The sequence below is a fragment of the Haemaphysalis longicornis genome, unplaced genomic scaffold (assembly GCF_048455015.1).
Source record: "Haemaphysalis longicornis isolate Haplotype H1 unplaced genomic scaffold, Haemaphysalis longicornis Haplotype H1 scaffold_9, whole genome shotgun sequence".
Lineage (NCBI taxonomy): Eukaryota > Metazoa > Arthropoda > Arachnida > Ixodida > Ixodidae > Haemaphysalis > Haemaphysalis longicornis.
Window position 1 is genome coordinate 147,800,922 of NW_027526460.1, and position 27,955 is coordinate 147,828,876.

A 27,955-nucleotide genomic window follows, 5' to 3' on the forward strand; every position below is an offset into this window, starting at 1 on the left:
ATACCTCTAAAGACCTCACTTCGTGGTTCCCTGCTTGTGAAAACGCGTTCGTGACGTTGCGGAAGCTTCTTACGTCGCCACCTATCCTGCGGCATTTCGACCCCAATGCCAGCGGCGTTGGTCTTGGGGCTGTGCTTGCTCAGCGAAAATCGGGCTTTGACGAGTACGTTGCCGCCTACGCTAGCCGTACCCTTACCAAGGCTGAGGCAAACTACTCCGTCACGGAAAAAGAGTGTTTGGCCATAGTTTGGGCATTAGATAAGTACTGACATTACTTGTACGGCCGCCCTTTCGACGTCGTCACAGACCACCATGTGCTATGCTGGTTGTCCACACTAAAAGATCCGTCTGGATGGCTAGCTCGCTAGGCTTTACGGCTACAAGAGTACGGCATACGTGTCATATATCGGCCTGGCCGCAAACATTCCGACGCTGATGCCTTATCCCGTTCTCCAGTGTCACCAGAGACTGCCTGCATCCTGCCTGACGACACTGTTGTGTCCCCTCTCTCTTTCACTGACATGCCCTCTGAACAACGCAAGGACCCATGGATTGCTTCGCTCATCTCCTTGCTCTCAGACGTTTCCCGTACTAAACGACCTCGGGCCCTGCGGAGGCAAGCTATGCACTTCACGCTTCGTGACGGGTTGCTCTACCGGCGGAATTACCTCAACGAAGGGCGGAAGTGGCTGCTCGTAATACCTCGACACCTTCGCGCCGACATTTGCGCATCGCTTCATGCCGATCCAACGTGTACCCACGCTGGCTTGTTAAAAACATACCATCATGTCCGTCTCCGCTATTGCTGGCGCGGCATGTACACCTGTTTACGCAAGTACGTTAGGTCATGCACTACCTGCCAGCGTCGCAAGTCTTCGCCTTCCAGCTCGGTGGGTCCAATGCAGCCGCTTCTTTGCCCGGAGAAACCACTCGACCGTGTTGGTATAGACCTGTATGGACCTTTGCGCAACACAGTCTCCGGCAACCAATGGGTTATTGTCGCCGTCGATCACCTGACGCGCTATGCCGAAACTGCGGCTCTGACTGCCGCCACAGCATGAGACGTCGCCTCTTTCATGATACGGCGCTTCATTCTGTGGCATGGGGCGCCTCGTGAGCTCCTCAGCGAAAGGGGCCTTGTGTTTCTGTCAGACGTTATTCGTGCCCTCCTCGCTGAGCGCCGTGTTGTCCATCGCACAAGTAGAGCGTACCATCCGCAGACAAACGGCCTTACTCAGTGCTTCAACCGCACCCTCGGCGACAGGCTGTCGATGTATATCTCCGGGGATCACGACGACTGGGACCTTGTGCAGCCCTACGTGACTCATGCGTACAATACAGCCATTCAGGCCACAACAGGTTTCTCGCACTATCTCCTCCTGCATGGTCGCGAGCCGTCATGCACCCTTGATACGGTTCTCCCCTGACCGGATAACTCCGAGTGCTCCCCAGCTTCTGAAGCTGCCAAGTACGCGGAAGAATGCCGCGAGTTTGCAAGGTCCTTTACTACTGAAGATAAGTTGCAGCAAAAATCTCGGCACGACGACACAGCTACCCACCCGGCGTATTCTCCAGGATCTATGGTGTGGCTATGAGGATGGCGCTTTATTCCCCGGGGGCCAGTTGTAATGAGGTAACGCGGGCTGCAATAATTAGGAACTGCGGACAATCCCTTGTAATGGCTATGGGCCATCGGACATCGTCATGTTGATAGAAGACAACCAGCCGCACGTGTGAACGAAGGAGAGGCTCGGTCTGCACGGCTTTGGGTGTGATCGTTTGTCGGCTCTCTCGCTCTCTGCGGTTCGGGACTTCTGCGACCATCTGAATCTACCGGCAAATAAACCCCCTTTTAATTTATTTATTTATTTATTTATTTATTTATTTATTTATTTATTTATTTATTTATTTATTTATTTATTTATTTATTTATTTATTTATTATACCGTCAAGGTCATGGACATTGAAAAGGGGAGTGGGTATAACAAGATGCACAAACATAAAAACAGTGCATGTGTTCAAATAAAAAAAAAACACATTATCCTGATTATACAGGGTTAGCTAATGCTTGATGAAACAGGTGATTATGGCGTATAGAAACAATATCGGCGGGAAGGTGGTTCCACTCTCAGGATGTTTTGGGAATGAAAGACTCAGCAAAATATTTTGTGTTAGATGAATCAACTCCAACTTCATGATTATGGTCAATTGGACGTGATCTGTACTTATGCTGTGAAAGCAGTTCAGCATGGAGAGAAGCATGGTGATAAACCTTATGAAACAAAGTTAGGCGAAAAATGCGACGTCGTGCAGCGAAAGATATGAGGTCAATACTACTTTTCATTGTCGTTACACTTGCAGTCCTGGTATAATCTGATAGAATGAAACGGGCTGAATTATTATGAACACGTTCAAGTGCAGTAAGCACATTGTCATGACACGGATCCCATACTGGCGTGGCGTACTCTAGTTTTCATCTGCTTAGCGTTTTGTAAGAAGAAGTTTTAAAGAAGACGGGGTTGAGGAAAAGTTTCGACGTAAATAACCTAGCATGCAGTTTGCCTTGTTAATAATGTATTCGATGTGTTGCGTCCAAGTTAAGTTGTTAGTAATATGAACACCTAAGTACTTATAAAAGGAAATGATTTGAAGGGGGATATATGACGCTTTAACTGCTGCGGCCTCATTAGTGTCGCCAATGTCGACATCTAGTGTCACCGTTAAAACTCGGTGTTCCGTGCAAGGCTATTATGTACGAAGGGAAAGCGGGGGATCTAAGACGATGTGCCTTGTGCGACAAATGCACAAATTTGTGACTCCCGCTCATGAATTCTCGTACAAAAAACCATCGTATTGTGGCAGTCGTTACGTCGGACAATCAGGCTGTTATTCCGAGAACAGAGGAATGCGTGCCAACAAGTCAGTACAGCTGAGATTTCCGCAGCGTACCGAGTGAGGTGTGAGTCGCCTTCGAAAAAAACCCATTTTGTTTCGTTGGCGAGATAAAATGCCATGTGAGATCTATGAAGCATTTGCCACGATGTCAGGGCAGGAAGGAGAGTGTGTGAGCACCCGTTAGATCACGCTGACAGAGGGGGAGATTCAGTTTTTAGAACAATTAACTGCAACATGTGAACCCGACATGCCATTCGCTATCTTCACATTTATTTCTTGCAACTTCCCTTACCGTTTTCTTATTTGTTCCCTTATTATTCTTAGTATATATGTTTCCGCCTAATTGAGAATCAAATCAGTAAAATGTCAGTAAAATGTCTTCAAGACAAGTGTAAGTTTTTTGTGTCCGTTTTAGTAAACAGTGTCCAGCGCAACCTGGTCAAAATTCTCCCACCTCCCCTCGCGGGAACCCCTGTGTAGATGCGACGCATACGGGGTTCCCGGTTGTTGTTTCCGTTAGGTTGATTCTCCCATCGCGTGAAACGTGCCGTGAACCCCCTGCCGCGGCTATGACGCAACGTGGCGCGGCTATGACGCAACACAATCCAACACAATCCACTTCAATACAATCCAATCCAAATCCAAGCCAATCCAATCCAACCCAATCCAATTCAAGCCAACCCAATCCAATCCAAGCCAAGCCAAGCCAAGCCAAGCCAATCCAATCGAATCCAAGCCAATGCCCCTCGCGAGAAAGTGTTCGCTATCGGAGAGGAGAGGGGGTGAGCGGCGGAGAGCGCAGCTCGCGCCACGAGGAGAATGGGGGAGGGGCGGACGACAACGACGCCGACGCTGCATGGACAAGGCGAGTGAATGAGATGCAGTCGCATCTAAAAGAGGTAAATGCAACTTTTTGTGCTGCATTATCCGTCTAGCTATAGCCCCCCTGGTAAGTTCAGTTTGTACAGGAGGTTCCCCCGATAGGCCGGGGTTGTAATGGAAGCGAATTTCTCTTGAAATTCAGAGCTGATGAGAACACTGCAAAACTTTCTGTTGTAGCTGTGCGGCTGTGTTTCAGGTGTATCTAAAAATTTCTTATCCCTGTGGTACTTCCCACAAGAAACGATGACTACATACTTGATTTTCAATATAGGCAAGCTACCCATACAAAAATGCCTTATGGGCGTCTATAGAAAAATGTATGGTGAGCTATGGCCGCCTATGGGTCCCTATGGTCACCCATAAAAGTGCATAAATTAGGCTATACGTTTTCATGCATCCTGCACTAAAGAATGTAAACCATACAATTCTCTTTAGACGACTATAGAACATCCTACTGTGTTTAGTCTATAGAGTCACAGCTATTCAGGCTACTGTAGCCAGCTAAAGAGAAATCTATGGCTTTAGTTCTATAGGCCAGCCGCGACAAAGATCTTTTGGCTGGCTATAGACCATTGTTTAGATTTATGTCTACAGACTTGAAACCATTCAGCTGTCTTTTACCAGCTATTGAAAAGAGTTCGTGCTAAAGCTAAAGAGAGAAAGCCATAAAAGCTCATTTGGCTGGCTATAGGCCGTTTTTAGCTCTAACTCTACAGACTCAAAACCATTGAGCTGTCTTTTGCCATCTATTGAAAAGGATTCGTCCTACAGCTAAAGAGAGAAAGCCATAAAAGCTCATTTGGCTGGCTATAGGCCGTTTTTTACCTCTAACTCTACAGACTCAAAACCATTGAGCTGTCTTTTGCCAGCTATTGAAAAGAATTCGTCCTAAAGCTAAAGAGAGAAAGCCATAAAAGCTCATTTGGCTGGATATAGGCCGTTGTCTAGCTCTAAGTCTACATAATTGAAACCATTCAGCTGTCTTCTGCCAGCTATTTGAGAGAATCTGCCCTAAAGCTAAAGAGAGGCACCCATAAAAGTTTCTGTGGCTGGCTACAGCGCAATATATAACTGTAAACCTTTAGACGTGGGACAATTAAGCAACATTTAGCCGGAATTAGGAAAGCGTTTGGCGCAGAATTTAGAGGCTTGCATCCATAAAAGCTTCCTTAGCTAGCTACATAGTGACATAAGCCTCTAAGTCTACCGCCGCTAATAAAAAAGTGTTAGCCTATAAAGGTATAATTCGAGCGCACCATTAAATTCTATTCCGCTGGTTCCAATATGACTTATGCCGCGTAATTTATACACTCATGATTTACCTAGCTACATCTACAACACAGACTGAATAACGATGATGAGGTTCATCGGCCAGTTATATGAAAGGTTAACGCTCAAATTCAGGTTGCAACTTTGGATACTGTGCGTCGGCAAAGCTTGCGAATGAACGGAGACCGAAAGATGTATAAGTTCGGAGAATTCTTCCTCTGCGGCCCTTCGCTGCCACGGTCAAGTGAAAAAGCGGGCTTCTCTGAAAACGGCCTTCTCAGCGTCAAAGCAAATTGGAAAGAACTTTCGCGGCCCCCGTTCCTGCGGGCGCAGTCAGAAATATGATGGCATCTGCGAACAACCGCATTCCTTCTCCCGCGGAGCTAACTTTGAAATTAGTCATTGAGAAAGGGGGAGAGCGACCCAAGCTAGAACGAAGGAGGCAGGGAAAGGAAGTTCTGGGAAGCATTGAAAAGGCAGAGGGGACCACGACCGGCCGGGGAGGTGCGGCGTGAGTGCCCCGCGCGTCGACGCTGTAGCCCGGTCGTGCGAAGGGAAGTTTTCGTGGAAAAGAGGGTCAGGCGTTCCGTGCTGTGTTAGTATTCGTGCGCGCAGCAATAATAGTGGCAGAAAATTTTCCCTGAGTACTGATAACAGATGCAGTTTTTTCGGATGAAGAAAACAAAACGTTAAGCGATGTTGTATTTGCCAAATAAAATCATTACCAGAAAACAAGTTAGAAAAAGGTCGAAAGATGGGCACGTATCTCCGCACTATTTGCTAGCACGATGGACCTGCTTATACCAGGATGTACTCAGTCAGCCACATCTCGTCTCCTTGCTCATGTGCGCGGGCATGGCACGTGTTGCCAAATGTTGGAAATTTACGACTCGACTGCAATGTGTTCGTGTTGATGGTGTGACGCCAAGCAAATGTGCCGCTTTTCGCTGTCGGAAATTTCGGTGTTTACGGTGACAGTGTTGCGATTAATTCAACATCAACCCGAAGTCATGCGAAAATGGATACCTGCGATACCGCGACATGAATTTCATCGTACGCAAAACACTAGGGTGAGTGATCTTACAAACTGAAGAGGCTGTGTTGTGCGAGAAATGCAGGACTTTTTTTGGTGTTCAAGAATACGTTTCCAAGCTACCCTGCACCACATGGGCATTGCAATGTACACAGAAGTGAAGATTTCGCCGCGGTGATGAGACAAATATAATTATTTTTTCGCGAACTGAGAAAACGTACAAGGAACTAATTGAACGAGCTTGGAAAACGTTTTTTATTATTGCATTATGTGCGACCGTCTTCATTGTTTAATTAAGAGTGCATTTCCATTTTAGCCACCATACTTGCAACTTCGTGCATTGAGTACTGAGTGAAATGAACGATTTCTGAGTGTTCTATTTTCTGTGGGGTGTGTTCAGATAAGGACAGCCAAAGTGGTGCCATGGCCATTTTTTGTTTGAGATGAAACTTTATTATTGTGTAGAGCACTGCATCCACACCATGGAACTGGCATTAGTTTAGTGAGTAACGCCATAGTTGATTTAATACAAAATTATTTAGAACGCGATCGGGCCGGGCTACTTTCCACATTGCTCGGTGTGGCAACTCTAGGGACCCGTAAAATGAAGCGAAATTTTTTCCAAATTTTCCTAATTTTTTAAACAAATATTTGCAACCTTTTCTGCTAGATTCTTGAAAATTGAATTTGCAATACTTACATTTTTTGAGAAAATATTTCTCAAACTTAGTAGCGAGAGCAATGTCGTTCAAAAGTGGCACTTCTAAAAAAACTTTTTTTACGCATCGCCCTAAAGTCTAAGCTGTCTAGTTTTTTAGACGTGTTTACGAGGGGCTGCTGAACACCTCATACCCTTCTCAATGCTCTACAAAGAAAATCTATGAAAATACCGCTTCGTGAAATGTGACAAAAAATGAAAATTTGGAAAAAAGGTCCACATTTCGGCGTCATTTAAAAAAAATCATGTTTCTCGATTTTCGCGATATTTTACACAAAATGGCACTCATTTCCTGAGTATTCTAAAAAGCTAAACATTTGTTGCATTATTTTTGTTCTAACTCGGAAAAATGAGGTCACATTCAGCACATTTGTTAATGTCCGATCAACGGTTGAGTAGCAGTTCGCAGTGAAAAAAGACAAATAATTGTGGCTATTTTTTTACATTTTAGAGAAATAAAGCGCCTGATATAAAGATAACTGATCATGGTGTTCATATTTACCCATTGTTCAACTTGTTAGTTGCGGTAGGCATGAAAATAATTGTGAGGTTTCTGAGCTTGTTTCTCCCACCACAGTAAGGCTACCTTTTTATTACTTTATCGCCTTGCCCTAGCTGTGTCATAAACCCATATGTTTGATTTCTGACGCTGCTTAATCGCACATTATTGGTAATTTACCCCATTTATAAGCAAGTAACCTCCCTGCTGGCACTAAGAATATGACATGCGATCGTCATTGTCAAATGTGTGTTTCCGTTCTACTTGGTAGATGCGAAGCGCTAACTGCAATACAACTTCGTCTTCCCAACTGTCCGTCTTTCAGGCTCCCGGAGATAATGAATTGATGTGCTTCTTGAACATTTTGTTTTTAGCTGTTGGAAAGATAAACTTTTGTCCCACTACAAAATCTGCCAACCTTTACTTTGGACACTTCAAGGTTAAGGGGAAGGTGCAGCTTTCTAGTTCCAAGGCCCTTCAAAGAGTCGACACATAGAGGTGAAAACCGTCGCTGCCTCACCGAGTCCCAGTTCAATGTTGTGTACCTTCAATTTATTTTGTTTGATTTCGCTATTTCCGGGAGGATACGGTATGCCGAGTACAGGCGGGACATTTTTGCTTTTCTCTTGTTTGTTTTCCTCAAATGTGGCGATATCGCCATCGCCAAAATATAGCATGACAAATTTCACTTTTGCAGGATGCTGTCCACGAACTATTTCGTACTTTTTGTGGCTTCGCTTGAAGGTAAACGCAAAATATTCACAGCAGCTTGATGCTTCACAAGGCTCTCCACGCCATCGTACGCACTTTTGTCATGTCCGGTTCCAGAGAAAAGCCACTTTGTCACCCTAGTGACCCGACATTCACTTCTGCGCACCTAGAGGAACTGATATTTGTTCTTAAATTGGGTGGCACCACAGTTATTTATACACATTATTAAAGCGCATATTCATGCATGCTCTTCAAGAAGTCGCTTGATTTCGACCAACCCCAAGCATGCATGAGCCGAATCAAGACTGTGCTCCCGCAAAGAGTCGTAGTCTTTCTCGACATCGCAATGCATGTGAACACACTTTTTTTGCCTCTGCGGTCAATGGTATCCTCTACCTTCGTCGGAAAGTAATTCCCACAGCACAAGCTTAGCTTCTGACCACTGTTTGTCGGATCTCGAAATCGGATCTCTTGGAACTAGAAAGCTGCACCTTCCCCTTAACCTTGAAGTGTCCAAAGAAAAGGTTGGCAGATTTTGTAATGGGATAAAAGTTTTCCAACAGCTAAAAACAGAATGTTCCAACAGCTAAAAGAAAATGTTTAAGAATCCCATCTATTTATTATCCCCGGGAGCCTGAAAGACGTACAGTTGCCAAGACGAAGATGCTTTGCAGTTAGCGCTCCGCATGTACCAGGTAGAACGGAAATAGGTACACATTTGACTATGACGATCGCATGTCAAATATTCTCAGTGCTAGCAGCAAGGTTACTTGCTTATAAATGGGGTAAATTACCAAAAATTACACCATCTTCCCGCGAGGGGAACCATGGGTAGATGCAACGCATCGTGGGGGGGGGGGGGGGGGTGGACACGCTGCGTAAAATGGAAACATAACAACAATTGACATGCTAACATAACGGAAACGCAACGGAAAGCAACATAGTCTCCATTCAAATCATCGGTGGTCATCGGATGTCATCGGCGGAGCGGCGCGTTGGAACGGCGGCGGAACGACTGAATGGAGCGGCGCAGTTACCGTGTTTATATGTAGCGGAATGAGAAGGAGCAGCGCATGCGCATGTGTTTAACCGAGCGCTAACGCGCGCTGACACACAGCTGGCACGGCGACGGCAGCGAGCGCCAGCGAGCGCTAAACGCAGATGGCGCTGCGGTGAGAGCGGAGTTAGCGCGCAGCTGGCGCGGCGAGGAGAATGGGGGAGAGACGTGCGGACTACGCCGACTACGGCGGACAAGGCGAGTTAAATAGATGCGCCGCATCTAATAATGTGTGATTAAGCAGCGTCAGAAATCAAACATATGGGCTTATGACACAGCTAGGGCAAGGCGAAAAAGAAATAAAAAGGTAGCCTTACTCTTTTGAGAGAAACAAGCTGAGAAACCTCACAATTATTTTCATGCCTACTGCAACTAACAAGTTGAACAATGGGTAAATATGAATACTAGGATCAGTTTTCTTTATATCACGCGCTTTATTTTTCAAGAATGTAAAAAACAGCCATAATTATTTGTCTTTTTTCACTGCGGACTGCTACTCAACCGTTGATCGGACATTAAAAAAATGTGTTGAATGTGAGCTCATTTTTCCGAGTTAGAACAATAATAATGCAACACATGTTTAGCTTTCTAGAATACTCAGGAATTGAGTGCCATTTTGTGTAAATATTGCAAAAATTGACAAACATGATTATTTTTAAATGACGTCGAAAGGTGGACCTTTTTTCCAAATTTTCATTTTTTGTCGCTTTTCACTAAGCGGTATTTTCATAGATTTTCTTTGTAGAGCATTTAAAAGGGTATGAGGTGTTCAGCAGCCCCTCGTAAACACGTCTAAAAAACTAGACAGCTTAGACTTTAGGGCGATGCGTAAAAAATATTTTTTTAGAAGTGCCACTTTTGAACGTCATTGCTCTCGCTACTAAGTTTGAGAAATATTATCTCAAAAAATATAAATATTGCAAATTCAATTTTTACGAATCGAGCAGAAAAGTTTGCAAATATTTGTTTAAAAAATTACGAAAATTTGGAAAAAATTTCGCTTTGTTTTACGGGTCCCCAAATTTGCCACACCGAGCAATGTGGAAAGTAGCCCGGCCCGGTCGCGTTCCAAATAATTTTGTATTAAATCAACTATGGCGTTACTCACTAAACTAATGCCAGTTCCATAGTGGGGATGCAGTGCTCTACACAATATTAAAGTTTCATCTCAAACAAAAAATGGTAATGGCACCACTTTGGCTGTCCTTATCTGAACACACCCTGTGGACTACCCAGCACCTGCAGGTATTGTGTCTCGGTGGGCGTTCGTAGAAAATGTGCCGCGTAGTGTGGCTGTCGAGCGAATGACGTAAGCGTGAGCCAGAGTGTTGGAATGCGTGTGCTGTGTGTTTGGATCGGCGTATGTGAACAACAGTTTACTGGCGGCGAAGTAGCGTAGATAGTAGCCCTTTATGTAATGAATGGGATGAATAAACCCCTTGGTTTTGATTTTCTTGTTTGCCTTTGTTTAAGCCTTTTGTGAATGAAAACTGGCGACGTGTTTGCCGTCGCAACCTTGCACTCCCCCTATATCGCTGAAGTGTTCATGGAGCATATATTATAGAATGAAGATAGCCACACAACCTAAGTGCCACAGGAGAAGTTCTAGAGATCCGCAAGGCTATATGCCGGCATGGCAGCGTGTTAATAATTTCCCAGAGGCTGCTGCTGTCGCTGTGTTTCAAGTAGTGGAGATTCTCTTCTGGCTGCAGCCCATGCAAAAATATCGTATGGTCGGCTATTGAAAATCCTTCTTATGGTTGTCTTTAGCTATTTGGCCCAATTATCTTTAGACATTTCTATGGCTGTCTTTAGCCATTTCTATGGATATTTCTATGGGTGTCTTTAGCTTCTTCTATAGCCATAGCGATATCGAAAGACCTAAAGAAAGCCATAGAACCGGCTATAGAAGAAGCTAAAGACACCCATAGAAATGTCGATACGAATAGCTAAAGACAACCATAGAACCGGCTATAGAAGAAGCTAAAAACACCCATAGGAATGTCGATACGAATATCTAAACACAACCACAGAACCGGCTAAAGAAGAACCTAAAGACACCCATAGGAATGGCGATACGAATCGCTAAAGACAACCATAGAACCGGCTATAGAAGAACCTAAAGACACCCATAGGAATATCGATACGAATATCTAAAGTCAACCACAGAACTGGCCATAGAAGAAGCTAAAGACACCCATAGGAATGGCGATACGATTCGCTAAAGACAACCATAGAAACGTCTAAAGAATATTGGGCCAAATAGCTAAAGCCGACCATAAAAAGGATTTTCTATAGCCGACCATACAATATTTTTGTATGGGTATGGTCATCTTGTAGACGTTGGAGCTAAATATAACCCGGCATCGCAGTGGCAAGTCTTCTAAATCACTGTTTTTCAGCCTGACGAATACGGTGTTACCTGTTAATGTATATATGGTGCCGACGCTTTGATGTATTACATATAATTGGGAAGTGTTGCAGCCGTCATTCTCGCCAATATCTGCCACTTATAGGCTTTAAAATTTCTCTCACATCATTGCCTTGATGGTTCCCTTTCGTGGCAAGCGTTATAGCTGGAGACTTCTCATATTAATTTATGAAGACTGTACCCGTCGAATCCGATCCTTGATAAAACCGTCTGAGCACTTATACTCAAATTGAGAGAAATAGCGTCAAATGAAAGCCATAGCTTGCATTTCTCTTAATCCTAAAACCTATTTTACGCGCACACGCAGAGGAAAAAATGCGCAAATATATACATGCGGAAAATCTATACTCTTAGTAACCAAACGCCAATCATTCCAAAGAGAAGATAGACTGGACCAAAGCCGCCCCTCCCCCTCGCAGAGTACACATCACCATTGTACGCACCTCTAAATTGTAGTCATCATCTTATCCTTAATCCTTGCAATTAGCATTAAGGAATAGAATACAATAACAGAATAACGCGCCGTCGTTATTCTCACGGCTCTCGCGCAGTACCGAACTTGCTCTGCTGAGAGACTCTGCCAACAACGGGTTCCAGAGCGAGCCACGACTCTCACCGCGCGTGTACGTTGTCAGTCACTTCACATGGAAGCGATACATTTCATAGTACATGGGTTTATTACGCGGGAAACCACGATACAAACGCTACGCTGTACTACGCACCCAGCCCCTGGGGCATATACACCCGCCAGCGTGTGCCCAGCCCGTAGTCGGGCAGCAGTTAGCGTCCGCCGGCGTTGGCCGGCCGCAACGCTCGCTGACGTAGGGGAAGGGGGCTCTCTGTGGCCGCTACACATTTCAAGCCACTGGACTCGACCGGGCGGCATTGGCGCTCGTCCGTTGACCTCAGGCGGCGCAAGCCGTCACATCGCGGACGCGGGGCAACCCACCAATGAGTGCAATATGCCCGCGGAGACTCGCGGGACATCCTAGATAAACGCACTGACGCAAATCAAGGCATGCGCAAATCGACACGGTGGGTGCCGTGACCCACGGAAGTGGGAAACAACGGCCAATGCAAGAAACGGCCAAAAGTGGCCGAAGGGCATTTACGTACCGTGCGATCGCTGCGCGTCCCAAGGGCGGTCTCTCCCAGGGGAGTCTCCTGCGCGCATCCCCCGTCGCCTCGTAGGGAGAGGAGGGAGGCGCACGATGATCGCCCTCGCCCCACCAACGAGGAGGACGTCGCTAGCGCCTCCTCGCCCCGATTTGAGGGGCTTGGCCCCCACAAAATTCACCAGCGAAGTTCGCTATCTTCGCAAATAACGAGGAGTGTTCTGCCTGCACGTTTATGTTTATCTATTTGTTCTCAAAGGCAAGCAAATCAAACACCCACTTTCCACATGCGGCACCACCAGCGGGAAGGTTCAATGCACAAACGGGGATTAACGAAGCGCACCGTACCGTAGAAGGCTTTGTCAACAGCTCGTCCCCAACGTCAACAAATATTTTTTATGGCACTTGTTTAATCCCAACCTCATTAGACACCAGCATACCAAGGCGGCTTCTCTACTCCGAGTTGGAGTTTTGCTAGACGAGCATACACCGGTCTAGGACCGTCGGTATTTGGACTAAATTAAAACTAATTAACCGGAACACCTTGCCGTATTTGTTGAACTTCTTTTATCTGATGTCCGTACCTAGAACTCCACATCGTGGTTATTTACGGTAAAATGTTCTTTTTTACGGAATTTACAGTTCTTGTAGCTTTTCAAATTGAAGATGCTCTCTTGAGTTTTCACTCAAGAGAGCACCGCGTCTGAGGACGTAATATTCAGAGCGCTGTCGCAAAGCTACAGTGGTGCTTTGAAGACGAACCTTGATATAGTCTGCGCTTTGAAATTATTCGAAACATGTAGGCGTCAACAGTGTTAAAAACTTACACCAACCCTATTTCGTAGCCACCAGCAAATAGCCTAGATGAACTAGGCATGTGTTTCTTTTGTCTAGTCACATACACTGGGGCCGAATTCTCCAAAAAAAGGCGTCGTTTTGCAGCGACGTGGTAGTTGGATGCAAATGCATGTATTCTTGGGTAGGGGTCTCATTTCGAGGGGAGGGAACGTGTAGAAAACACACAGGGAGCCCCCCTCTGGGTCCACCGGAGGCTCACGGTCGAAAGCGACGCTCACGGTTTGGGCGTCGCTTTAAATCGTGAGCAAGCGCTTAGCCCAAGATCGAGTTTAACCTAAGATGTTCAAAACGACGACTATGGCCTCCAACGTTATCCCCAGGCGGCCAACAGATTTTAAAGGTTTTATGCGAGTGGGAACGTACATTGAAAGTAACTCATTTCCAGTTCCGTTTTCACCAAATTTTGTAACATCGACGTGTTTTTTTTTGCCGCTAATTGACACTGTTGCCTCCTGCTCTTGTGTCACTTTGTTTCAGAACTTTTATTACAAGGCTGTGTTACGTCTCAGTTGTGCTGTGAACCTGAAGATTTGAATTTGATTTGAATGTGATTTGAAAACGAAGCTCGAGCGCGAACGCTCGTGCTTCTGCTATCAGCCTAGTTTATTGAAGCCCATTTTAAACGATGCACTCGAGCATTCCAAGATGGTAACATGGGAAATCGCAAATCCGGTGGCGGGCACTTTCTCGGGAAAGTCCTTATTGATTGATGTGATTGATTGGGAGGGTTTAACGCGCCGACGCTTCACAGGCGATGAGGCGCGCCGTAGTGAAGAGCTCCGGGTTAATTTGACCCCGTGGGGATCTCTAACGTGCGCCGAAATCTCGAACACACGGGCGTTTTTGCTTTCCGCCTCCGTCTCAAAAGCGAGCGCCGTGGCTGAGAATCGACCGCGCGTCTTTGGGCTCAGCAGTACAACGCCTTAGCCACTAAGCCGCCGTGGAGGGTCTTGGGCAGCAGTTCTTGTGTGCATCGCTTGGAGTAGGCGTTCACCCGACAAGCATGCTGTTGGCACCATTATGGTTTCCCAAGCCCCGTTCGGAGGTCAGTTTATAAGAAAATTATTAAGAAACTGAATGTAACGTAAGATGGCGCGTATTCGCGTGCGATATCGGGCAGCATAAGGAGGATGCCAACCATAATTTTTTTTATCTGAAGAAAATGTCCCATGGTTTGAAAAAGGTCAGTTTCATCGATACGATGAGCAAATTCTTTTTTCGGCAAGAAACAACGGTAAAAGAGTGCGTTTGAAGGGGCCATGAGGACCAAATAAAACTTTGTTTTACTCGAAATATTTCGTTTTTTATAGTGCCCCTAGCGCTTGTCCGGCAGCAAATGATGCCGTATTTTCTGAGAAGTTAATCAACTCAGGGTAAAATTTAGATTATCCCGCCAAATCGCCCGTCTTCGGGGCGTCAGCAATGAAGTCATAAGCGCGCGTATACAAACGAACTTGCACTGCGTGATTCGGCTGCAGCGTCGTTTGCCTTGCCGTCAGTCTTCCCAGATGGCGCTATCATGCTCATGCACGGACCGTTGTCTGCCGTCGCTTTGTTTTTTTAAATGCGGAGCATTTCTTAGGCTCGCGATGTCACACGTCGATGTTGTCGGCGCCGTCCACACGCTCACTGCGCATGCGCGTCGCGTTGAGGCGCAAGTGCGCGTCTCTCCCCCGTACCCTCCTCGCTCTCAACAACAGGTGCGGCGGTGCGGGAGGAGCGCGTGTACCCCGTGCGCTCCGTCGCTCTCAACAACAGCTGCAGCGGTGCGGGGGAGCGCGCCTGTGCGTGCATGCGTCGTAGCTACCCTTGCGCTGCGTCGCGCTCAATAGTAGCGGCGGCAGGGCGTGTACACGTGATAACGGAGTGGTGGGTGCGTGGAAAGTTCGCGCGCTTGTGTACGGAAGTGTGCGCATGCGCGTCTCTCCCCCGTACTCCTCTCCCTCGAACGCGGGCGGTGTGTATATAAGCGGTGGAGCGCGCGTTCGGAATTCAGTCAAGGGCATCTTTGCTTGGCTTTCGCTTTACTTGACGCTTTGCTTGACGGCACCAAGCAATAAAGACAGATTTTAACTTTACACTCCTTGCCTTCGCTTCTCGTTGATTCAATAAATAAGAATAATAAAGACGAAATAACACTTAAGCATTCCCAAACCATACCCAATTACGCAACATTCACGCGATACCCCCACCACTCTGCTACGCATTTACTCGAGTTCCCCCGTGGGAAGATGCGGGCGGGTTTTTTTTTACCGTATTTGCACCTGCCTTGTTTTTGTTACTGTATAAAGTAATCGTTTCGAGAAACCTGGAATATCTTCGACAAACAAGGTCACGTAAGGCAACGTCACTTACGCTTATCGGCCAGTGCGTGTAAGATAACTCGAAAGCGCCAGACTGCTGTGCAGCTAAAACAAGCATAGTGCGCGCAGTAAAAACAACAGTACGCATCGGTACTTATATGTTTACGTCTGCTTTCGTAACTTCCACTGTTTACCCCGCCATTTGTACTGCTATAAAAAGAACGTGCCCTAAATTTAAGCGCAAATAGCTCGTTCGGCAAGCTTATAAGCTCTGCCTAATCTGCGATTGCTTTCGCCAGCCTACGCCAATCGGAGAGCTGGCTGGTATGACATCATAGGTTCTGTTGCGGGAAATGAGCTAGTGGATCTCATAACCATTCCCTTTTTTTTTAGTTATATAGCTTATTTGACCGAAGTGTGTGTTAAAAGTGGTGTCTGTATGATTGTAACGAGGCAATCTTTCGAATGAACCAAACTTGTGTTTTGTCTTCATGGCTCATTTAACGGTTGACAGAAAGTTTCCCGATGACCCTAAACAATAGGAGTGTGCAGTGTCAATGCCTCGCACAATATAGGTCACGTGCGCTTCCGGCTGGGTGTATGTGCTTCCGCTTCCATGCCGTAATCTGTACGCTGGACAGACCGGCAGGTGGATCAACGTGCGCCTTAGAGAACAGGATCTGTCTTTAAAAGAAGCTACATCTCATCTGGCGGCGAACTGCGATTCGGGCCTCCGCCGTCTGGCCTTCTGGGCCCCATAGCAAGTAACAAGGAAAAGGGTTGTTGCCTTACCTGTCTGCGCTCTCGAAGACAGTAAAAATGTTGGTTGAAACTTCAAACCATTACAAAACGACCGCCTCTCCAGTAGCGCATCCCATGCGCACGCGTCGGCAGCAGCATGACAGACCTGTTTGCTTTGATACATGGTAATTCACAGCACAGTTTCACACGGTAATAATGTTTTTGTATGAAACTCTATGTTGCACGGTACAGTGGAACTGCAACGGGCACAACGACGATGAGCAAAAGTGTACATAAATTTCAAATCGCGCGCCATCAGCCGCAAAGGGTTCGCACAACATCCGACAGATGGCGACGAGTGTACTGGCCAGTAGGAAGCCGCAGTGAAACATGCCCCTCGCGAGGGGCACGATCAAATGCAGAGCATTTCCGGGGGCGCACGACGTTAAGTAGTTTGCGTTACGTTAATGTTGTTGCACTTGTGGCAACTGCTGACGAGAGAGCGCTCGTCAGCAGTAATTTGAATTAGTCAACGATATAAGGCGCGTATATAGCGTTCGATTCTGTGTCGGCTTTGTGGCGCAGTGGTTACAGCACAATGTACATAGCGTTCCGCCCGCAGGGTCGAGGGATCGAAACCTGGCGTCGGATAGTATTTTCTTTTTATACAGTAGGGACAACGACGGTGCGGACTACGGACGCCAACGCGGGTGACATCGTGAGTTACTGAAATGCTCTGCATTTAAAATTTCGGTGGCACACCGGTTTGCTTGAGGGGAGACAATTGTGTCAGTTCATTAAGGCCTCTGTTGCTCTGCACGAAAAAGATCTTGCCTTCAGGGGCGTGGGGGAGGGGGGAGGAAGGGCTTATGGCCACCCCCCCCCCTCCCCAAATTTTGTCGTGGTGTCATGCATGGCGACCAAGGCAACCACCTGCCCCGGAAACCGTCCTAGAATTTTGTCTAGAGCGCCAGAAATCCTGTCGGGAAAGCGCACCTACACTCCCTTGGTGGCCCGTATCCCTCCTGGCACGCCTAACTCTTATGCAAGGCTTTCATTCACGGGGTGTTCTACTAGCTCGCGCTTTGCGACGTGACGAAGAGTCGCTGCTCAGAGAAACAAGGGGAGATCCACGGGCAAAACCGAAGGCCTGGCTGCTTCAGTACCTCCAGTCAACCAAGGCCACCTTCGGAAAGCATTGCAGTAGCAATTTCGTACTTTTGTCTCCGGAGCCCGCCCCCCCCCCCTTCCCTCCCCCCTCCCCCCCGCTGCATGCTGCCAATTTTCCTCCGAATATACTGCTGCGGCGCCGTTCGTGCGGCAAAACGATCTATTGCCACGGCTACAAAAATAGGCCATTTTGCCGCACGAGCGGCGCCGCAGCAGCAAATTTGCAGGTAAATTAGCACCACGTAGAACGGGCTTGCTGTATCAATGTACATATTGTTGGGAGTCACACTTTTGTTGCCCTGATCAAAATATAATCTCGCTTTTTTTCACCACACCTCAACATTTTGACGTATTTTGTGTGATTAATTTTGGTGCGATTATCCGCAGTACGCGATAGTTAAATAAAAAGCACAAAACAAACAACTTGTGGGTGGACGTTTTATGTAATTGTCGCTTTTTAATCCAATTTTTTCCACTTTTTTTATACATGCGACGTTGCATGTATAAACAGGATCAGGATTCGGCTTACAGGATCAGCTTCTCCTGTGCAGTATATTGGCAAAAAAAAACAAAGGTGTTAAGATTTGTTCCTGACCGTCGCATGTATAAAAAAAGTGGAAAAAATTGGATTAAAAAGCGACAATTACATAAAACGTCCACCCACAAGTTGTTTGTTTTGTGCTTTTTATTCTGATAATGACGGCTCCGTGCTTTGTTAATTTTATATAAATTAGTTCATCGCTTCTATGTTAGTTAAGCCTATACTTTTACATTTGTTCTACATTTCCATATTTCTTTAAGGCCTGTTTCTTTTTATGTAGACAGAACGGAAAATTGCGAGCAGTGATAGCAATTCTGTCACAATTTTCGAAAGATGCAAATAATTTTTTAAGGAAATATTTTATTTTCTTTCTTACTGACAGTTATTAGTTATGTATTTTCAGTTTATAGTTACGTATGTTATCGGTTGATAGTTATGTATTTATCATACATATTTTTTTAATTCTTTGAAAAACCATATGGGGGAGATCTAGGTGCAATTCAACTTCCCCCCCGCTCCCCCCCACTCCCACTCCGAGCAAAAATCCTTTGCTTTATCGGCAACCCGTGATTTACTCGCGATTCTTGGTGCTATACGACCTACCAGAACAAGTTTGAACAAGTTCTAGTGAACTGATCTGTTTTGACCCTACACTTTTGCAAAGCTCATTCGTGGTCTGGTAAGGAGAAAATACGTTTGTTCTGTGTTTTTACCTAGATACAAATTCATCTGAGCGTAGCGCTTGTCTAATGTTCCCTGTACGCCCGCCGTCTTTCCAATGCTGTAGCGTTTCGAGCTCTTTGTTGGCTTCAACTGACTAATAGTGCACCCAATTCCTGCATTACCGCATTCGACAGATAAATGTGCTTTAGATAGATGCACTGAGGCCTAGAGGAGTGATGTCAGCTTTCTCAATACCGAAGTAGCAGTTAACCGAGTAGCAAGCTACGCTTCCGCTAAATGTCCTCGTTCTTTGGCATTCGATTATCGCGCCATCATGCGGCATCTATTAAAATCTTCAATCGCACGCCACTTCTCCAACAGATGCATGGAGGAAAGAAAATGTTAGGAGGGAGCATGACGTCAGGCGGCACAGCTTTGGCAAGGCAACCTCCTCTGACGCCGCATTCTCCTCTCCTCGGGCTCCTCCCGCGCAATGCATTATGGAAAAAGCACCAATCTCAGGCGCGCGGTGGCATTTAGTGGCTCCGGCTGGCTGCCGGTCATGGCTGCCGGTTTCCTCCATGCTGCCGGTGGAGGAGGAGGCGAGTGGCGTTGCCGAAGGCGCCGTACGCGATTTTTCGCCAGCGTTGCGCTCCAAGCTTCGTATCGTGGAAGTACTGCCGCTGTCGCTGTTCAAAGCAAGGCGAGACTTCGATCGCATTCTTACGAAGCACCCTCACGAGCTGCAAGCCGAATTTCACTTCTGACGTTGGATCGATCGAACGCGCCGCCGTAAACATTCACAAGCATGGAGCGGCCTACAGCTGCGCGGTGTTTGCCAGGTGTGCTGTGACGATTGCGTTTGGCACTCTGCTGAGTTATCGCGCGTAACGAGTGTCGTGTTGGCGGGGAGGTGGTGAGACTAGCTTTGGTTTCGCGCGCGCTTTTGCATACGTTCGCCTTTTCGGTGCTCCGGCGTGATGGTACGTTTTTATCTACTTCAGTGCACTGGAAAACAAAGGGTTCAGAACCCTTATGTTGGGTGTGACCACCTCGCGTCGCAAGCAGTACTCCGGCTGTTTGTCCGCTGAGGACCGCTCGATCGGTACGATACGTATATGAAAAAAAAAAAAAAACGAATGCTAGATTACGCCTTGGAGGGACCTTGCTGAATTGTGGACTGACTGCGCCTTGCCAATAAATGGTTAAAGAAACGGTTGAAATGGTTGATCTTTTCAACTTTGTCTGAGCGGCAAAGTTGAAAAGATAATTTCCACTTCTGCACGCGGCGGCGGCACACAACTCTCCGACTGCGGCGTTAACTTCGACGGGTCCGAAAGCTCAGTAAACAAAGATGTTTTCTGCCTCTCCCGTCCGACCACTTTGCCCGCACGATCAGGCCGCTGGGCGTTTCGGGTTGCAGGCAGAGCTGCGCGCAACGACTCGTCGCGGAAACTCGAATACGCGGACGGCCCGGCAACCAAACGGATAGACGCACGCACGCAGCGTCGGCGAAGGGCCACATGATGCGCAAAGAACTACCGCTTGCCTGTCACGTGAATAGAACACCTCCCATCAGTCTTTCCTTTTTATTTTTTATGATACGGCTTCACGATTGTCACGTGACGCTCCCTCCTAAACTTTTCTTTCCTCCATGAACAGATGGCACGAGCCCTACCAAGCAGGGAGCTTAAAACCGGGAGGGGGGGGGGCGAAGGGGGATAACTTATTAGTTTAGTGAAGGGTAGTGCAAACAAGTTAAATAACACAGCCAAGTCGGTTGGTGACAACCTACGTCCCGATACAAAGGGAGGGTCTCTAATCACCATCATCACCACCATCGTAGAAGGCGACGTGAAAACTTGTTTCTGTCCTCCTGAAGCTAGGCGTATAGCGTGACGGTTTCACGTCTGGCATCTTCAACAGGCATCCACACCTTCACCTACAACAAGCTTTCTTGGCATGTCATTGGAGTCAGTATTGTGGCTACTTAACGCTAAGGTACCTATAGGCCTAAGGAGGACAAATAACCGCTGTTACAGGTAATACTAACGAAGAGGAAAATTAAGACCTGACGTAAGCTGCTGCTGCTGCTGCTGCTGCGTATGATGATGTTGTTGTTGATGGTGATGTTGATGATGTTGGTGGCGGAGCTTGTGGTTGTGGTGGTGGCTATGCCGACGACAAGGAAGACGACGACGAAGACGATGATGAATAGTGCAACATGTTTGAATATTACGCGTTGGCAACAAGTGAAAGGCAAGGAAGAAGAAGACGAGTCGCACTAGGTGGGAAAAAGGAAGAAGACGATGTTCCAGCTACGCGTCTATGAGCAGCGCATCACTTCCGGGCGCAAGTTCGCCTTGTAAATAAATCTTTACCAGTCCTCATTCGTAACCATCCTTACAATAGTGTGCACTTGATTCCTGTGCGCACCTAAAGCAGGGATATGGATTCATAATTGATAATTCATAGTAAGACTGGATCCATAATTCCAGGCAAAGAAATACGAAACACAACAGAATAGCTTGTGTTGCCTTCTTCATTTTGGTTCGTCTTTTTGTGCTTTTAATGTTGATTTCACTGCGCGTGGCGCGAACTTTGCCCTCACGCCGCTGGTTCACCAAGCGCGGCAGTGGTGCCAGTGGGCACCACTGGCTAACTGGGCACGGTAAACTGTGCGCGGTAAACTGCCGCACCCCCTCCCGCCGCTGATACCCTCAGCTTCTGCTTCACTCGGCGCTGAAAAAGGTGGCCGCGCACGCAATGTTGACGTACCCATTCAAATATTGGACACTAATGCTTTCGCATTCACCACATCATCAGGAGTGCTTAGGCGCCCTCACAATTTTTGAATTACAGTACAGGCAGTCATTATTCTATGTTATTGCTGTGCGATATGGAGGACTTTCTATAACTACCGTCATCGAACTCCAATGCGTCAGTATTTCGCGGCTTCCAAGGCTCAAGGGAGTCCCAAAGGTATGTTAGAGTTCACAGAGAAGCAATGCTCGCTCGGCGACTGCGCACAGCGCGGCATGGTGTACGAAGCCCGTGAGCCGCCGCCACTCACCGTCCTTGTTCATGCTGGCCTCGAAGCAGCGCCTGAGCCTGCAGGCGCGGCACTGGTTCCGGTGCGTCTTGTCGATGGGGCACTTGCCCTTGAGCTCGCCCTGGGCTTTGCACGTGTACACCCGGTTGCGGTGGATGCTGCGCTTGAAGAAGCCCGAACACCCTGCGCAGGTCGTGTGCGGAGATAGAGTGGGTTTGTGCGTGTTTTGTGCAAGGTAGACCAACGAATTCGTGATCGTGCGGTTTATTGTCTCTCCGCTTGGGTCCCAATTTGAGGAATAATATCGTGCCAATTTGCCCAATAGTCCTCTCTACCAAAGTAGACGTTCGCTTCTTGAGTTTGTTTGCATGGTAGGAGATTATTACTAGTGTTTACAAGGTACAAGTTCCTTTCTAGTGCGTGCGTGGAAAATAGGTAGAATAGATGTGTGCGTGTGTTTGTGTGCAAGGTATGTGTGTGCAGATTGATGTTTATTTGTGGTGTATGAGGTGGCTGCAATGTAGACGTTAATTTGTTGGGCGTGCGTGCCAGGGTGTCGAACCGGAATTGTTTCGGGTTCCGTTCGGGTTCGGGTTCAAGCCTTTCGGGTTCGGTTCGAGTTCAGTTCCGGCGCACCATTCCGTTCCGGTTCGAACCGGTTCGAACTGGTTCAAACGGGTTCGAACGGGTTCGGAGAAGAAAAAAAAAGCAGGCGGGTTTTTTTCTGTTAATTTTTTTTGTGTTCGGTTTTCGTTTCCTTGTCAGCTTTCCTTGTCAAAAACGAAGCCATAATGTAGGTTTTTTTGTGCAAATGTTTTGTTTTGGCCAAAAATAAGCAACCCTGCAACACTTTTTTCAGCTTTGTTCGAAATCTTGAATGCTGCAAAAAGTAGTCAACCAACACATTCAGTACTTAGATCAGGGAGTCGGAAAGTCCCAAAGACAAAAAGTACTGCTCTGTCCCCATCAGATAACTTACAAACTTGCTTGAAATATTTTTCTCTCTTCCCCAGTCTTGGCGTTCTTCTACCGCTGGAATGACGTCATTACAGCGATGTAGCGGCTATTTGCCGGCTTTCCTTACATTGCGACATTAAAGTGAAACCACAAAACCGAAGCAGAAACGGAAGGCGTATCTGCTGGGACGAGCAAATCCCCCCCCCCCCCCGGTGCATCCTCGCCAGAACCTTCTGGTAATGGGCAGCCTCCCTGCAGACTGCCTATTGCCCCGTCCTACTAAGCAGACGACCCGTCCGTTCACAATCGTTTTAATGCGTACCATTCTTTGCCCACAGCAAGGACCGTGTAACCCCCTTCATTTCCACAAAAATACCCATTTCGCGGGAGTTCCACCTGTAATCACTATAATATAGCGTAAATGGAGATAACTGGTCGCACAAAATTTCTGAAAAACTAAAAAATAAAGAAAAGTAATCACCGAAACTGGCAAACCGCGTGACACCCTGCATTTCCACAATAATGAGGATTTCGGGAAATTTCCACCTGTAATCGTTATATAGGCTAAATGGAGATAATCTATAAATGTAAAAAATAAAAAAATGTAAATTAATTGCGGAAAATGGCGAACCGCGTAACACCCTGCATTTACACAATAAGGCAGATTTCGCGAGTTACAAATGTAACCGTTATAATAGCGCAAATGGAAATAATTGGTCGAACGAAATTTTGAAAAACTAAAATAAGAAAAATATTAAGCAACTAAGGAAAATGGGAAACCGCATAACTGCCTTCATTTCCACAATAATTGAGATTTCGCTAATGTTCCATTTGTAATTAAAGCAGCGTCAGTTGAGACAATTGGTCGGACAGGTTTTATAAAACCAAAAAATTGGCTGTAAAAACTCACACAGAGGACAAGCGGCATATGACTGCTACGCATTAGTAGATAATTGTTTGAATTTCTGCAGAAATTTTTTAGTACCCTGGAGTGTCGCCATGGTACAGTATTTTGCGTCTCCGTCGCCTCCCCCCTCCGCCCGGGCGTCTCGTGGCGGGCCGCCCCTCGTCCCGAAATCACGCATCCTCGCAGGAATCGCCTGCCTGGCAGGCAGCCAGCCAGGCAGGTAGTTTACTGGCGAGCGGGAAGTCTTTTGCGCGCAATAGAGCCTGAGCGCCCAACATCTTTTTTGGTTCCACCAAATGTCTAGGCACACACGCGCGCATGCACCCATGTTTTCGCACAATGAGGCAAATAATTTTGCATTTAAATAAATTGATTGGTCTGCTACGCTTTTCATGTACCCCTTGTTTCAACGGCGCTTTAGCTTTAACACGAAACCATTAGCACTGCTAGAAGTCGAAAACAGTCCCGCGTCGGCGTCAACCTCCGACTGTCAAGCGTGGCTCGTGGCGTTTAAAGCGATTTCCTTCTCCTTATCTTTCATATGCTAACGTACCAGTTAGAAAGAAAGAACGGCTTTAATGACTCATTGGACGTCGTGTACAGGACGGCATTGGATAGGGAACCACCGGAGATAGGAACTTGCTAAATGGCACTTCAGCGACAGGTGAGAGCGGTTGGGCTCTACGAAAGATAATAGCCACGTGAAGTCACAAGCAGCAGTAATTATCCCTCCCAGAAAGAGGGAAAATGAACTTTAAATAAATATAGGAAAAGTTTCAGAGAGGCGTCCTCATTCAAGGGGTAGAGTCGACAGTCGTTTCCATCAAGAGAAACTGATCTTCCACGCCGGAGCTGGAAAAGGCTTTCTCCCAAATCTCTATGAAAACGTGTAGGTTGGGTGGATCTAGGGTGGACTTGTCGCAGCCGCCTACTGTGTGTATGAGGTTCCCAGGCTTCCCACAGAAGCGACGAAATGGAGAGAATTGTGTCCCGTCAAAGAGGTGAAGACTGGTGATGTGTGGGAAGGTGTTAATCCGCAGTGCACGGAATAATCTTTCCTGGCTATTCGCTAGTGATTTGTGCTGGAAGGAATACGTTCTACAGGAGAGCCTATAGTGCTAATTAATTTCCTGGTATGTATACAGGATGCATGCGCTCGGGCTCGGCTTCATCAGCGCTGGCTAAGCGGATCAAATGTCCAGCCACGAGGTTGGTGATCTTGTCTGCCGGCGATGCCAGTATCAGCTGGTGCCCATACAGTCCTGGCTGGTCTCGTTGGTGGTCTCTGCTTGTTCATTCGAAGTGTTGTAACATGCAATAGACTGTTGGCAAAGTTGCGCACGCCTGATAAGAGTCTATTATTAGACTTTTGGTGGCCCTTTGGCTAAGCGCACGTGCTATCGCCTTTTCCTCAGCTTGGAAGGGGCTGTGTTCGGGGGTTGAGACGCTACACCTGTGGTAGGCTGCAGAACGGTAGCACGAAGAAAGAGAAGGTATCGGAGAATGCTATCGGGTTTCTTTCGCATCAAACCAGTTGATCGTTCCTTTTTTTTTCTTTCAGTTTAGTTGCTTCCTAGTCTTACCTCATATATATACACATTTTGAGAACCTTTTGGTGAATATAAGACATGCATTAGGCAATTAGTTTTTAACTTCATTGCGAGATGTAAATCTTACGCGAGAAATAACATAAGAGCGTAATACAAAAAAGGCCTTTTATAGCATTCAGGTGGTTGACGCATAACTTTCCGGCTATTTTGTGCGTAACTAAATTTCCTGATTGGTCGAGAAAGAGAACGCTGCAAAATTTACAAACGCCAAGGACCCCAAATCTATCATGTTTGGTCCAACCCTCTAATCCGCCGTAACTGACCCGCTAATTTCTCTAATCCATATTAATCAACACCGCAGTCCCACTAATTCACATTAGTTCATTCACTCATCTCACTAAACCACCCTAGTCTACCCGCTAATCCGCGTTAATCGACTTAAATTCATGCATCGAAATGCTATCGCATTTACTTTAAAAGTGAAATGAGAAGGCCCCAATTTTTTTTTCGATTCTCATGTTCTCCTGTGGCAGTAACCAGAGGACGCAACGGCACTGTACAAGAAAAAGTGATGGTGACGTAGAGAACTGTGAGTGTTTGTGTCTCAGTGCTGTTTTTATATAAGTGCCCACTGAAACTAAAATAAGTGGAAGATACGGATTTATTGTTGATGGTGTCCCTGAAGGACTTCGCAAGCGGACACGGATGCATTCGAATTAACAACATGAAAACTTCACACGATTTTAAACACACTGCAGATAGAAACCATAAAGAATACCCCATGATATGTTGGCACGGAATATGCGTTCTAACTTGAGTTATTGTAAATGCAAAAAGATAATTTGGGGAGAATGGCTATACCTAAAGCAAACTAATAGTGTATACGGACTTTACATTAAATTTAGGGTAATAATAAGATAAAAACCTTTTGGGCCTTGGGAACTGCAGACTATGCAAAATATTGCGTGTGCCGTCTGGCGAATGGTAAAAATATTTTCGGATGCAAGGTAGGGTACCGGGATGGAAAACTAGAAATCACAGTTTTGAGGCCCCGGAACCGGTTCGGAACGGTTCCTTCAATTCGTTCCGGTTCGGGTTCAGTTCCAAAATGGCGCAAAAAAATACGGTTCCGGTTCAGTTCCGGTTCCGGGCAAAAATTCGGGTTCGGTTCCGGCTCCGGTTCGACACCCTGGTGCGTGCATCCGTGTGCTTTGTGCCAGCGTGCGTGTGTTAGAATAGTGGATGTGCGTGTTCAAAGTAGCGTTGGTGTGTGCGTTTGTGCATGGTAGGCGTTCGTTACTACATTCTCTGTGTGCACGGTATCCGTTTCTAGCGTGTGTGCGCACGCACTATACTATACGTCCGTTACTAGTGTTCGTGTGGAAGGGGTATACGTTAAGTTCTAGTATTTGTGCGCAAGAACGTGGGCGTGTGCTTGTGTGCAATGTAGACGCTAATTTACTGTGTTGAACGGGCTTAGTAGACGTTCGCTTCAAGTTATTCTGTGCGTTTGTGTGGAACGGTAGATGGTAATATCTGTAGCATGTAAGTGGGTGCGCGGTAAACGTCTTGTGCGCGCATGGGTAGGTAGTGGGTGGGTGGGTGTGCATTCGTTTTTGTTAGAGAGAGTGTGGGTGGGTGCGCGTGTAAGGTAGACGTTTATGTGTAGGTGTTGTGTGCGTGATGGGCGTTCATTACGAGTGTCCGTGCGTGCATGGTAGACTTTCTTTACGGTGTGTTTGCATAAGGACGAGAGACAGAGGGTCTACGGGGGGTAGTGAGCACGGGGTAGGAATGCAGCGCCTTGTTTGTGGGGGTGTGATCGCGGTACGCCATAAGCGCCTTGTCTGTGCTGTTTGTGCCCTCTCCTCTTGCACCGTTTATAGCGCTGTTACTATAAATAATGCCGTATCAGCCCGCCCTATAACCCAGTCCAGCAAGGTAGACGTTCATTTCTATATTGTGTGTAAATGGTAGGTGTTCATTGCTATTGTGTGCAGGGTAGGCGTCCGTCCCTAGCGTTTGTGAGTAATAGAGAGTGGGGTGTGTGCGTGTCTGTGTATTCATGGTAGTCCTTATTTTGCAGTGTGTGTGGGCATGGCATTACTGGGTGTCAGGTAGAAGGTAATTACTAGCATCTCTGCACAATGGTAAACGTTCATTTTAACTTATTCTCTTTGTGTAGGCCGATGCGCGGGTGCGTGCGTGTATGTGTGCGTGTGTGTGTGTGTGTGTGTGTGTGTGTGTGTGTGTGTGTGTGTGTGTGTGTGTGTGTGTGTGCGTGTGTGTGTGTGTGTGTGTGTGCGTGTGCGTGCGTGTGTGTGTGTGTGAGGGAGGGTGGCTAAGTGTGTGGGTTGGTGGGTCGGCTGTTGGTTGAGAGTGAGGATGGGCATGTCTGTACGTGCGTGTGTGCGCAAGACGCTGAATTCTGGCGTTTGTGTGTGGACGCACCGTAGACGTTCATTTCAATTTAGTGTGACTAGGCGCGTGTTTCTTGGTGGCTTGGTGGGTATGTACATCCGTGTGTGGGCAATGTAGATGTTTGCTGCTGGTGTCTGTGACTGCATAGTATACTTTCATTTCAACGGTGTTTGTATGCGTGA

General features: G+C 46.7%; 1 protein-coding gene across 2 annotated transcripts in view; it reads right to left on the minus strand.

Annotated features, from left to right (window-relative positions):
- Dsf (nuclear receptor dissatisfaction) overlaps window positions 1–27,955 on the minus strand; it is a 131,846-nt gene that overhangs the window by 58,546 nt on the left and 45,345 nt on the right. For both annotated transcript variants that reach the window (XM_077685749.1, XM_077685748.1), the window contains exon 4: window positions 21,960–22,121. In XM_077685749.1, the coding sequence (XP_077541875.1) occupies window positions 21,960–22,121 (162 nt within the window). The remainder of the gene's footprint in view (window positions 1–21,959; window positions 22,122–27,955) is intronic.